Raw genomic sequence first — 12837 nt, 5'->3', positions numbered from 1 at the left:
GGCGTCAAAAGTTAAGCTTTTGTCAAATTTCTTTGCAGGGGTAGAGGAGGGTGGGGGGATCTAGGAGGTGCGATTGGCTGCTGTCTCCTCAGGGCTGTCAGGGCTGTGTCAGGGATGGGAGTGACACCAGACGAGTGGAGGGGAAGTTGTATAAATATGTGCACGGCGCGCTGCAGCCCACTCCAGACATCACCGGCGTGACCTCCCAGCTCCAGGATGACCGCGAAAGCGCAACTTTGGCCCGAGTACCCGGATGACCTGCACCTGCTGCAGCAGCACGGTGTCCCTCACCTCACCTCCAGGAGCTGGATCTCCTTGACGCGGAGAGACGCGCACGGATCCACGGACGCGGGTGTCCACTCCACCGCGGGCGGAGGCCCCTGCTGCCCTCCGGTTTCCGCCGCTGCGTCGGACACGGATGCCGCTGCCGCTGCTGCAGCTGCGGCGGCGGCGGGCCGGACGAACCGCTGCGGGCCGCAGAGGCACCGGCGGGTCGCGGCCAACGCCCGGGAGCGGAGGAGGATGCACGGCCTGAACAAGGCGTTCGACGAGCTGAGGAGCGTCATCCCCTCGCTGGAGAACGAGAAGAAGCTCTCCAAGTACGACACCCTGCAGATGGCACAGATTTACATCACGGAGTTGTCTGAGCTCCTGGCCGGCGTGGTCCATCAAGACCGCGGGGGCCTCCCGCACCCGGGCCCCGCGGACAAGGGCTCCCGCAGGAATCTGATCCACAGCCTGCACCCAGGGGCCGTCACGCACGACCCGAACCCGGGAACCGCGGGGTTGCAGGATCCCGCCGCCCCCGTCAGTCACCTCATTATTCTGGGGGCCTTAAACAAAGCAGCCGGGGGCCACAGCAGTGATGGAGAGTCCTCTCATCACAGCGACCTGGAGGAGATTCAGGGCGGAAAACACTGAAGACTCGGAAGTATCAGGATCAAAAACACCACAGCTTTAGAAATCAAAAGCAAACGACCAGCTGAAATAACTCTTAAAGATGTTGAATGTACAAAGGCCGCTCTGTGAGGCCCCCTTTTTGCACTTTACATGACTTAGACATGTGTCTAAATGATAAATATATATATATATATATATATTGGTATTTATGGGGATATTTTTTAATAGGGATTGGTTTTGTTACAATAAAGATAATGAGAATCACTGTAGCTCACTTGTGTGCATTTTCTTTTAATTAATTCAGTTAATGCAAGATTTTCCAACACCCACTGTTTACATTGTGCAGCGGCGGAATTATATGCAAGAAATGCATCTTTATTCAAGCGAAGGGGCGTTTGAAAGGAATAAAGGGGGTCATGCTCAGTGGCGCAGCTTCATCTACAACCCGGTCCAACAGCCCCCCCACTCACGCTGTGTGATGCCAACTTCATAATCCTACATACCAGAAGCATAAGCTCAGAAACTAAAACATTTTTTTTTTTTAAATTACAGCATAAAATGTATCTCTTATGCATTGCACATAACGTCACCGATGTCCCGCTCTGTGGGACACAGAAAGAAGGTGAAAAGAAATGAATCCGGAGAAAGCTTATCATGGTACGGGACTCTTCGCGTCGGTTAATATTGCTCCTTCCAGTCGGCCTCTCTGAAATGCAACGGAGGAGTGGTGGGGCCGCCGGCTCCGGGCAGGAGGGGCTGCTGGAGCTTTGCCAGATCCTTAGAGATGATTTCTGCCAGCCTTTGCTTAAAATTGTCGGAGGGCTCCGGGGATGAAAGAGAGGAGAAGGAACCGGTGCCCTCCTCCGTCTCCTTCATGTCATCCGTTGGCCGCTCGTTGTACTCGGCCTGTATTTCATGATTGACGGAGGGCTGGAACTGATATCGAGGTTTTGGGACGGGCTGGGCGAAAGATCTGGGCGGGATGCAAGGGGGAGGCGCAGGCGCAGCAGAGGGATACCGCTTCAGCGTGACTCTCTCCACCTCTGAATAGATGCACTCTTCTTTATTGGACATCGGCTGACAGTCTTTATTCGGGGGCGCCGAGGTTCTTGTCACATTGTAATATATGTTGTCACTCTCAGCGCAATCCAGATTTAACGCCCCCAGGGAATGAGTCCGTTCGCTCTCATCATCGTCGGCCTCTCGTGCCACGTCCGTGTTCAAGCAAACCCGGTCCGATAACGACCTTCGGTGGGAAAACTGCGGCCGGACGGGGGGATTCTTCTCCTCGGAGCAGAGGCCGGATATGTTCAGGAAGATCAGGGGACCGTTGCTTGACAGGAAGATGAACACCCCTTCCCCCGACTCGCAGCGGCGGCCTGCCTCGATGCTGAATCCCCCCTGTAATCACATACATTAATACGTGTCTTAAAGGCGTGCGGGAAAATGCAGTCGTTCGTTTTCTCGGCGTGAGGGAGAGGAGACGAACAACGCCATTCTCTTGTGCGTACGGCGCCGATAAATCAAACAGCGGTAAACATTTTAACACCGATCCCGAGTTGACTGCGGCAGATAGCCTGTTGTTTCCGCAACATTCGGGTCGTGACTCCTTAAATAACTCTACTGAAGACTCATGACCCCAATATAAAGTTGCACACTGCCCCGCTCTCTATTTTTTAACGCTATGTTTAAGTTGAGGCGGCACGGTGGCGCCTCCGCCTCACAACAGGAAGGTACCCGGGTGGAGGGATCTCGGGGGTGGGGGGTCTGTTTGGAGATTGCATGGGTTTCCTCCAGGCTCTACGGGTTCCTCCCACTGTCCAAAAAACAGGTGGAGGTTCAGCGGAAACCCTAAACTGACCAGATGTTCGAAAAAGAGTGAATAGCTATATGTCTTTATTGGCGACCGGTCCAGGGTGAACTCTTATCCAATTGCAGCTTGGATTATTCCCCCCTTCCCCTTCCCCCTTCTCTCTGCAGGATAAACGGCATAGATAACGAATGAATGAATGAATTCTTAAGTCGGAGACCAATTTAAAAGTGCGGGTGGAAATGGTGTCATCTCATCTGACTTGGAGAGAAAGTGTGTGATTGGTGTTTTTTTTTTTTTTTTTTTTTTTTTAAACTACTCATTTAAAGATATGTTGGACAAACTCCAGCCTGATTTCTCATGAATATGGTGATTCGGTTTAAATTAATATGGAAATCAGGACTTTACCTCAACTTGTCCGAATTTGCGCAGGAGCCTGTACGGCCACTGGTAGATGATGTGATGGGTCTGCACATCCAGCAGCTGCAGGGCTTCGTCGCCGATGGAGATCACGTAGTCCCCCGTCAACGTGCACCTCCTCGACGCCTCCGTGCTCTGGACGGTCACTTGGTAGTGGTTCGGAGGAAGCGTTTTATCTGAACACGAGAAAACATCACATTTCCCGGCTGCACCAAATACACACGGTGTCTCCAGCATGTCTGAGCAAATCAGTGAGAGAAATAAATGCACTCGAGATATTCTCAAGAGGCCGACTTCAAATTGCGTGCATTGTGTTAATCTCCTGATCGGGCTGCCGGGATTTTTAGAGGAAGTGTAAACCATTAGAAAGTAGAAAAAGAAGGAAATTTCTATAAGTCCCAGCTTGCTGATGCTAACAGACTGTGGCATTCATCTTTGAATAAATTAGTTGCAGTAGCCACTTCCTGCAAAAAAATGCTGGTTTTTTTTTCTGCTGATATCATGAATTTATAATGCAAGGACGTTCAAACCTAAACCACTGGGTTTTTTTTCCCCACACTCAAGTAATGTATTCGCCAATATTTTTCTCACAGCCTCGTTAAAAGTTTCTCTCAACGCGGGTTTCATTTAATAGTTTGCTGGATATCTTTTATCGGCCATGACGGTGTGTGTTTTTCCAAAGAAAGGCACGGGAAACAACACTATTGGGAAAATCGAACCATCCCGACCGGTCAAATCTTTTTTTTTTTTTTATATTAGTAACGACCCTCAGACAGGAAGTGCTCTTTTGCACATTTAAAATCATATGTGGGTCCCATTTCTCGTCTTTTTTTTTTTTTCTTTTTGCAGAAGGCATCTAATATTTCAATAATATAAGCAGCGGTGATAGATCTGAAATCTGCAACATGATATGTCCTACGGTGATTCCAAGACGAGTAAAGGTCATTTTCCTTCATGATCAAGTGATTTCCTCCTTCGAAATCCCCTTCTCCAGGATCCTTCTGTGGACAAAGTGGCACGGCAAACATTAAGCGACGAGCACACCCCCCTCTTATCACCGCTTTATGACTTCAGAAAGTTTAAATGCAAGACAGAACATGGCTTGTGCAAGCAAAAGAATTGGAGAAGTGAAGTGACAAGATGCAGATACAGTATTAACTTCCTCATGGGGCTATCAGCGTCTGACTGTGGGGACGGCTCATCCCTACCTTTCCCAAAACGTAATCCTTGTAAAAATATAAATACGAGAGGGGTAATATAAACTGGCAAAGTGGAGAGCTTTGTACCTGGAAAGCGAGGAGGGTGAGGGCATTTAGCCAATCCTGGCTCGACGTTGAGGCCAAGGTGTAGGTGCACTGTGTGGTTTTCACGCGAAAGGCCGTGCACCCTGGAGGGCTGGAGTCCTCAGGTGCAGACGTGACACTAATGCAGTCACTTAGACGCACCACTTTTCTGTCCGGTGCTTTCAGACAGGCGTCCCTCTGGTCAGCAGCAGTCGCATTACTGTCAGGTAAAGTGCAGATCTCCAGCCGGCCGACTCCCCTGAAACTGGGCTTAAAGAGCATCGTCCACATTTTCCGCCACGTCCTCTGTTCGGGGGGGGGGGTGACACGTTGAGCTGGATTACTTTTCCTGACAGGTTCTTGAGCGAATCAACTCTTGTGACGCTCACAAAGACCGATTTGGTTGTATAATACTGGAAACTACGGTCTATATCCCATTCATTTTCCAAATAGTGGATAATTGATGCACTTGGTCTGCACCCAGTGACAATTGCGCATCTGAAATTAACTCATTGACAGAATAGTAATTCTATTTTTACATCATTATTCATGTAATTAATGAGAAGTCGCGAAGCCCTAGGAAACAAGAACAATCCTAAACGAACAAATGGGGTGCCCAACCCATTCTAACCAAGAGGCTTTTGTCTCACAGTAACGACACATGGCGCAATAACAGTTGATTTTCTAGAAAACTCTGCTGGAGGAACCCTGCTATCGCCCAACATCACTACAGCTGCAATTGGGAATTAAAGTGATCTTTTAAGGGTGAACTAATCACATTAAGTCATGGTAACTTTCTGGTTAAATAACAGTATTTGTATGCAATGCACATTACCTGAAGCCACGCACACTCATCGTGACTTGTTCATTTCAGTTGCTTCTCAAGTTACTTTAGTTTAATTCTTTGCAGATCAGGTTTTGTTTGCAGGATTATTTTGCAGTATTACTTCATATAAATGTAACACAGGCTTTTGTGCAACACTGCTGCCATGATCATTTTGTAAAACGCATCTTCTGAAAAGCTACTCCTTTCTTCCATTTAGCAGCAGGGGTTCACTTTCAGCCCGTGTTGAAGGTTGTAGTTATTCTTGTTCCTTACATTTAGGACGTACTTTTGTGAATCAACATTCTCCAATGACATGTTTACACCAATTTTATACAAATGTTTATTAAGAAGCACTCCATCTAAAACGCGGTACATCGGCATCCTTATGAATCAGCCGAGACAGGACGTGTCTGTGAGTAACAAATGTGTCCGAAAACTGAGCATGTTCATCATCCCGGGAAATTCTAATGTATTTACAGAGGGCGATTCCGAAGAGCTCCATCTTCGCAGCAGCAGGAACTAATACATTTCACAACAGCCTCATGAATAACCCATGTTCTCCTGTTGGAGACGTGACTTAGAAAAGAGGTTCAGTTTATCTAATGTTCATGATGATATTTTTTCCCCCTCCCTCTGCAGACTGAGTCATTTAACAGGAATTCACCCTGTGCTGCTGTCAAAAGAGAAGGGACTTCCACCGAGGCTCGCGATTCTGCTTCGTCGTAGCTTTAAACAGTCTATGTATGAACTTGAAAATAATTCATTTTTACATCCGACTCAAGACAGCCACTCGGTTTTAAGCGTGCCTTACTGTTTCGATCAAAAACTAAGCTGGTACATCGGACCTCACGGCAAAAGAATAGATCCGCAAAACTTACTTTTCTGAACTTGACCACCTGAAGGTACATCATTCCTTCCCTGAAGATGACGTCCATGTTCATCGCTTCGTCTCTCAAATTGCTCCACCGCCCGTCCAAATTAAAAAATCAGCTTTTAGCTGACCATATACTTCATCGTCGGGATGAAGATTGAGGCCCGGTCGCCTGCACTGTTTACACTGATGTGAAACTCCAGTGCTGGCAAAGAAAAGAAACTGAGGCTGAGGACTGCTGTTGTCTAGGCTAAAACTTCCCTTTTCATCATTCAGTCTATTTAAGCAACTTCCTCTGAATAGAAAACACCTCCTATTTCACCATAGAGGAAAATATGAAAAAATAGCAGGTTGTTTTATTTACAGTCAGAGCGGAAAAAAAAAAAAAAAAAACTTGTTCGTAGTAAGTAGTGTGAAATTCTCAGAAGTCCATTGAGCTGTGAGCCAAGTAGTCCTTGCGGCCAATGTTGGTGACCTGCTTAGTCTGCATGGCCTCCAGTTTAGGACAGTCTGTGATACGATGGCCGAGCCCACCGCAAAACGTACAGCCCCTCTCCCCTGCAACCACATGAGGAAAAAAAAACCTGTTAGACACAAGTCTTCGCCCCCTAACATATTCCAAACAAGGCTGTTATCTACAATTTCTCCCATAGCCTCACTGGACTTTGCTACGAGAAAAACAAATAGCTTGAATATTATAGTGACTTTGATCAAAAATATGGTTTCTCGATCTTCTATCTGTCCTCGGTGGTCGCAGCAGAAATCCGCTGTGAAAATCTTCTGCAAAGAGAGTCGTCTGCTGTCTGCCTGCGTTAATTCCAAATAAAAACAACTTCTTATGTCTATTGCAGACTTCGTTGCGAAGGCGTAGGTACACACGCACAGTAGGAGGTTCAGGTTCCAACGCTTCAAAAACAGATTCGTGCAAACACTTAAATTGAGTTAGCGTTTCATATCTCAACTGACCTAGATCCAAAATTACATCACTATCATTAAATTTGACCCCCCCCCCTCCCCGCTGCCTGCAGCGCTCCTTATCCATTTAGATCTTTTTGGTGCCGAGCTGCTGACTGCTGAATGTAATTACTTGGCACTTCATTGTGTTCTATTGTATTTACGAGACGGCAGACATCTGGGCAGTGGCTATATAGCTTATATATGCTTGTGTATTCTAAATAAGAAAAATGTACTGAACAAAAAAATATGCCTTGGTTTGGCTTGGTACTGCGGCTTCTCTGCGTCTGCTATTACAACAGCAGAAAGCGTTTGAATTGTGTTGCAATCAGTGCAATAATACCATTGGCTGGTTAGGGTGGGAAATAAGTCAATGCGATAAGTAATGTGAAATATTCAGAATTATATTAGTGGCTTGTCCATTTATGTATGTTTTAAAGATGAGACTTTTGAACACACACACACAGTGTGGCTCATGAGTGAACACAATGGAAATCGTGAGGGTCTCACCTCCAATATCCAGCATGGTCTCATCTCCTGTCTGGAGGACCTGCAGGACGGGTGGGACCTTCTGCTTGGCCTCAATAAGAAGGGCCTTCAAATCCATCAGGACAGACTCGTCTGTGACAGAAACCGTTCAGCTGTGTTAGAAATTATCTCAAATCCCCACTTCTGGATGATAACGATGCGGCCATAGTTCCTTACCGCAGCCTTTATTAATGAAAGTCGTAGCGATTCCAGTCTTGCCTGACCGTCCCGTTCTTCCGATTCTGTGGACTGAAACGAGGCACCGCGTCAGGAGAACTGAAAAGTCACCAGAGGCACCCAAAGCAGAGCCAATCCGAGTAATTTCCTCTCACCATAGTTTTCTATCTCCTCAGGCATATCATAATTCACTACATGCTGGATGGCTGGGAAGTCCAGACCCTTGGAGGCGACATCTGTGGCCACTAAGACGTCTTTCTTTCCTTCTTTGAAAGCTTCGATCGCTTTCGTTCTTTCCTCCTGATCTGGAAATGATCAAATATATGACATTAAGAGGGAAAATCAGGAATCGACAATCCCTATTTCCCTCGATAAAAACAGTCACATTTGCAGGAAGGGTGCCATCTAGTGGTGTAGAGAAACTACACAGGGATGTTGAGTTTGGATTTAAAGCTACTTTTTAAACTCTTCTTACCCTTTCCTCCGTGGATGGCCACAGCCTCCACGCCTTTCAGCAGCAGATACTCATGGATGGCATCGACATCGGCCTTCTTCTCTGCAAATATCAGCACCTGCGGATCAAAATCAAAATCAAAATGTGGTATACGTGTGCAAAAATATGCACGGTTAGAAAACTCTCATCGCTATGAGGAGATACTGACAGGAGGTGTTGTTTTCTGGAGACATTCGAGCAGGTAGACCATCTTTGCCTCCTCTTTGACATATTCCACTTCCTGTTTGCATCCAAACAAAGCGTTTCAGTTCATTTTCCACACTTTCCACCATCCCGGGGATTTACAACAGAATCATTCATTTTCAATCCGAGAAGATGTGACCTGGATGACGTCCAAGCTGGCGGCACCTGCTCTGCCCACATTGATGGTGATGGGTTTGACCAGAGCGCTCTTGGCAAAGTTCTGGATCTTCTTGGGCATGGTGGCGCTGAAAAGCAGGGTTTGTCTTTGACCCTGGATACAAAATGACATGTTTACAGGACTACGTGTCCAGCAGTCGCACAAAGCCAAAGCACAAGCGCTGACCGTAGTGTCACCACAAACTGCCAATTTTAGCGACGGATCGTCAATTTTTCACAACAATTTGGCAAATTGCCTCTTTTACCTTGAAATAAGAGAAAATGGTTCTGATGTCCTCCTCGAAGCCCATGTCTATCATTCTGTCGGCTTCATCCAACGCCAAGTAGCGACAGATATCCAGGCTCACCATCTTCTTCTGCAGCAGGTCCATCAGACGGCCAGGAGTGGCAACCATCATGTGGACACCGCTGGAGAGGGACAATGATTTTAAACAAAAGCTACAACACAAGAGTCTCTGCGTCAGTTTTGTGAAGCTCAGGGATCTACAGAGTCTCCCTCACTTACTGTTTCACTACTTCCATCTGTTCTTTGACGGACATCCCTCCGATGCAAAGGGCAGATCGCAGCTGCGGAGCTCCTTCCTCCTCGAGCAACTTGCAATAATACTCTATGATGCCGTGCGTCTGTCTGGCCAACTCTCGCTGGAGTAGAAGGAAGATTGGAAAAGGCGCACATAAACAGGAGGTGACGAGGACAGGAGAAAATTAAAAAGCATTAAACAAATTTCAAGTGGACGGAATTGCACTGGAAATGTGCAGACTTCATTGATGAGGTCGATCTGAGAAGGTGGTCTCGGGTGTCTTACTGATGGACAGATGATGAGTCCGTACGGCCCTTCTCTCTTGAAGAAAGGCAGCCTTTTCTCCTGCTCCAGGGAAAACATGATGATGGGCAGAGTGAACACCAGCGTTTTCCCAGAGCCAGTGAAAGCGATGCCAATCATGTCTCGACCTGACAGACTGCAGACGAAACGGGAAATTTCATTTCCATGCAGTTTATATCTACCCGAAAGTAAATTGTAGTGATGTCCAGATCCTGGTGTCATATTAGAGGAGCAATTTCTTCTAATACAATTGAAAAGAACAGTTTTTATCGTGATCTCGGACTCGGAAGGAGACATTTATCAACAAGGAAATAGAGTTTCCCAGAGAACAGAGAACTTCTACTTCCTTTGTCACAGCATTCAGGCCTTTCCCTTTGGGATCAGGTCCAATCCAGGTGTTTAATGTGATGCAAGAAGTGGGGATATCCAGAGGTTTTCGGAACTCGGTGGAACCAAAATTGAAAATCGAAGGAAACGGCAAATGTTTTCTGCAAATTCATGGGCGGACATCAAGTATAAATATCCACTGTGTCATGTTTGGATTATAAGGATATATCCTTTAGCTGGAGTTAAGGCCGGTTCCCATTTGACAAGGAACATTTTTGGTTGCTAATATCTTGATCGTGTCGTATTTTAAATGGGTAAAGACTCGGATCGGGAACTTTCTATAGATAACATTTCACTTCTTGTAGAAAAAGCACAATAGAATGGACATACACAGTGGGGATGCCTTGAACCTGAATTGGTGTCGGGTGCACAATGCCCTTCTTCTTCAAACCCTTTAGAATTGCTGCAAACAAAAGGGAGCAGACGAGTGAGCACCTCACGCAGACAAGACTTTTCTGCGTTTTGTATGTGTGGGATGAAGCGGCGGGTGTCACCTGGTGGAAACTTCATCTCCCTGAAGCTTTTTATCGGCGGAGGGATGCCATCTCCATCTACTAAGATGTGAAACTTTTTCCTCACGCGCTCATTTCTGGTCTCGGGCATGTTGAGGATGTAGCGTGGAGCCTTCCAGCTAAAAGGAAAATCTGATTTATAAGGTCTCCACAAAAACAATTACATCCATTATTTTGGAAATCGCGGACAAGAGCTCTCACCTTGTCTTGATCGGATCGTCATATATAATACCTTTGGCCATTTCCTTCACAGACATCAGAGCTTAAAAAGAAATGTAATATTTCCCCCCCGTGTGGTTAGTTGTGTGGGATTAAAAACATCTGTAAATCTTACTGATGGTCTCATCGTATCTTTGGAAATGGACAAGGCTGCTTTACCTCTGCCTTCTGCTACACTTTCCAGGATCTTCTCTTCCTCTTTCAGCTGCTTTTCCTTGGCCGACTCCTTGCGGGCTGCGGATTAAAAAACAAGGCTTTTACAACCGAAACAACGTCATACCTAACCGTTCCTCTCCCATGTGGATCTTGTTTGAGCTGGATACCTTCTGCTTTCTCTTTGAGGTGCTGATGCTGGTCAAGGAGACTGAGCTTCGAGCGCGGACCCAGACCCTCATCCTCGTCCCTCTGTTCCCCCTCGCTGTCCTTCTGCTCCTCGTCCACCGCTTTCCCTCGCAGACGCACCATCTTCTGAAGCTTCAGGTAACATATAAACATCGATTAAATGAGTTTGTGATTTTTTTTTTTTCAATTCTTAATATCATACTTGGTGTGATTGCTGTTGAGATTTTTTTTTTAAGGAAAATATAAACCATGAAAAATGAGTGTTGTTTTTGAAAGAGGTCTTTTAATGCACGATCAAAGATGTTGAGGAAGGATTGTTCACTTTCTGAGCGGTATATATTCTAGAAATTTCTAGAATTCTTTTTATGGAATATAATACAACCATTACTGGCAGATTTTTTTGTTTTTTTGCCAGCTTCCTATCCTGTCTTTGGCTGCTGCCAATCTACTGCTTTAACGCATATTAGGGGTTTCTACTCCTCGTACTGACTGAAGATTATGGTTTCTTCACCTGGAGAGTATCAGGCTCTGAATTATTCTGGTTATTGTGTGGGTAGTCTGGTTTTTGTCAAGCCACTTTCTAGAACTTGCCATGTAAGGCGTGATGAAAAGGCGTTCAAACACTTACCATTTGTTGCTTTCTTATTTTAACTGGAACATATGGGACATAATCATCATCTTCGGATCCCCCGGAGCCAGACCCGTCATCCTCGCCATATGATCTCTGTGTAAACACAACACATTTGTTATCCACGTTGTCAGTAAAGTCAATGTTGATATGTTTAGGAAATGTAAGAACATTGTATGAAGCAAAAAACAAACAAAAAAAAGAAATCATTACTTTACATTTGTTTCCTTTCCAGTGTTTGTTTTGATCAAATCATATAGACAGCTTGCACTCATCATGGGCAACGATTATTTAATTAAAATGTAACTGATGAGTAACTAATCACAGGGATTATAGACTTCTAGCATTGCATTAACAAATGACTAATAATCCTTAAATCTACAGGATTAAAGTTTGTTTTCTTTGAACAACCAGTTGAAGTTACCCTCTGATTAGGCAGTTGAAAGTTGAGCGACACCTTTTGTTACATTCCCGAGTCACATAATCTGTCATTGCATATCATATTGCATTAAATGTGATTTAGATATTTTATGGATTTCGGGTTCCAGTTTGAAATAGCACGTAAATGCCGCAAAAGGGAGGTGTTGACCGTTTACATTGACGAATTAAGTTAAGACGATAGTCTAAATTTCACCGTTTCTCAACCTTTTCGGGGGGATTAATGTGAATTTTTCATGCATGTTTTCATTGCAAAGGATTATAATTGATGATTTAGTGAAGGAGGAGACAAGAGGATGGGTGAGCTTTTTCCCCGGAAAACATTAAACGTTACAGATGCATAGGTCTTCATAAATTTGCCATCAGATCTTGCGAAATATTCAAAGATCCAAGAATTGAAGATATTAATAAAGACACGATCGACACAAACGTCCATGCGTTTTCAAATGTAAAGGTTTGACTAATGCTATGTCGCTAGCGTTAGCTTGTATTGCTGAGAGGTTAGCATTTCTATTCACTTACCTTTTTAAGTAAACCTTCCGTCTCCATTTTATTCAACAGGTTAACGTCATGCCCCGATAGATAAAACAATAATTTTAAAGGAAATATCCCTCCACGAATCAACAAACAGTTTTCATATTAACACGTTGTTTATAAGTGCAAAACTAAAGAACGACACACAAGGAAATGGCTATACGGAAAGCCGGAAGGGACAAACCTCATCTGAGCGCGACGTCGGAGTCACGCAATCGGGAGCGTTTCACGCATTCTGCCGCGTTTCACGCAATCTGGCGCGGTGATCCAAATCAACCAAAGGGATGAACGTAGAAAGCAAACGCCACAC

General features: G+C 45.3%; 3 protein-coding genes across 3 annotated transcripts; 1 reads left to right on the top strand and 2 right to left on the bottom strand.

The window, feature by feature from the left end:
- The first annotated feature begins 216 nt into the window (after window positions 1-216).
- atoh1b (atonal bHLH transcription factor 1b) lies at window positions 217-921 on the top strand. The gene has a single exon (XM_086178613.1). The coding sequence runs from the start codon at window positions 217-219 to the stop codon at window positions 919-921; it is 705 nt and encodes a 234-aa protein (XP_086034739.1).
- A 516-nt stretch (window positions 922-1437) lies between these two features.
- Window positions 1438-6247, bottom strand: dok3 (docking protein 3). The gene is made up of 5 exons (XM_086178856.1): window positions 6118-6247; window positions 4417-4719; window positions 4050-4131; window positions 3119-3306; window positions 1438-2301 (listed from the first exon to the last, which is right to left on the bottom strand). Exons 1-5 carry the CDS (start codon window positions 6178-6180, stop codon window positions 1579-1581), a joined length of 1359 nt encoding a protein of 452 aa, XP_086034982.1. The 5' UTR covers window positions 6181-6247; the 3' UTR covers window positions 1438-1578.
- Window positions 5566-12698, bottom strand: ddx41 (DEAD (Asp-Glu-Ala-Asp) box polypeptide 41). Its single transcript, XM_086178855.1, has 17 exons — window positions 12516-12698; window positions 11556-11651; window positions 10909-11059; window positions 10745-10819; window positions 10568-10628; window positions 10349-10485; window positions 10185-10257; window positions 9450-9603; window positions 9149-9285; window positions 8889-9051; window positions 8606-8737; window positions 8432-8503; window positions 8245-8341; window positions 7925-8074; window positions 7770-7841; window positions 7575-7685; window positions 5566-6668 (listed from the first exon to the last, which is right to left on the bottom strand). Exons 1-17 carry the CDS (start codon window positions 12540-12542, stop codon window positions 6532-6534), a joined length of 1845 nt encoding a protein of 614 aa, XP_086034981.1. The 5' UTR covers window positions 12543-12698; the 3' UTR covers window positions 5566-6531.
- Between the last annotated feature and the right edge of the window lie 139 nt (window positions 12699-12837).

This window comes from Fistularia commersonii, chromosome 31 (genome assembly GCF_037954325.1).
Source record: "Fistularia commersonii isolate RoL2024-O1a breed Wild chromosome 31, RoL_Fcom_v1.0, whole genome shotgun sequence".
In the NCBI taxonomy this organism is placed as follows: domain Eukaryota; kingdom Metazoa; phylum Chordata; class Actinopteri; order Syngnathiformes; family Fistulariidae; genus Fistularia; species Fistularia commersonii.
This window is presented reverse-complemented; position numbering and strand designations above follow the sequence as displayed.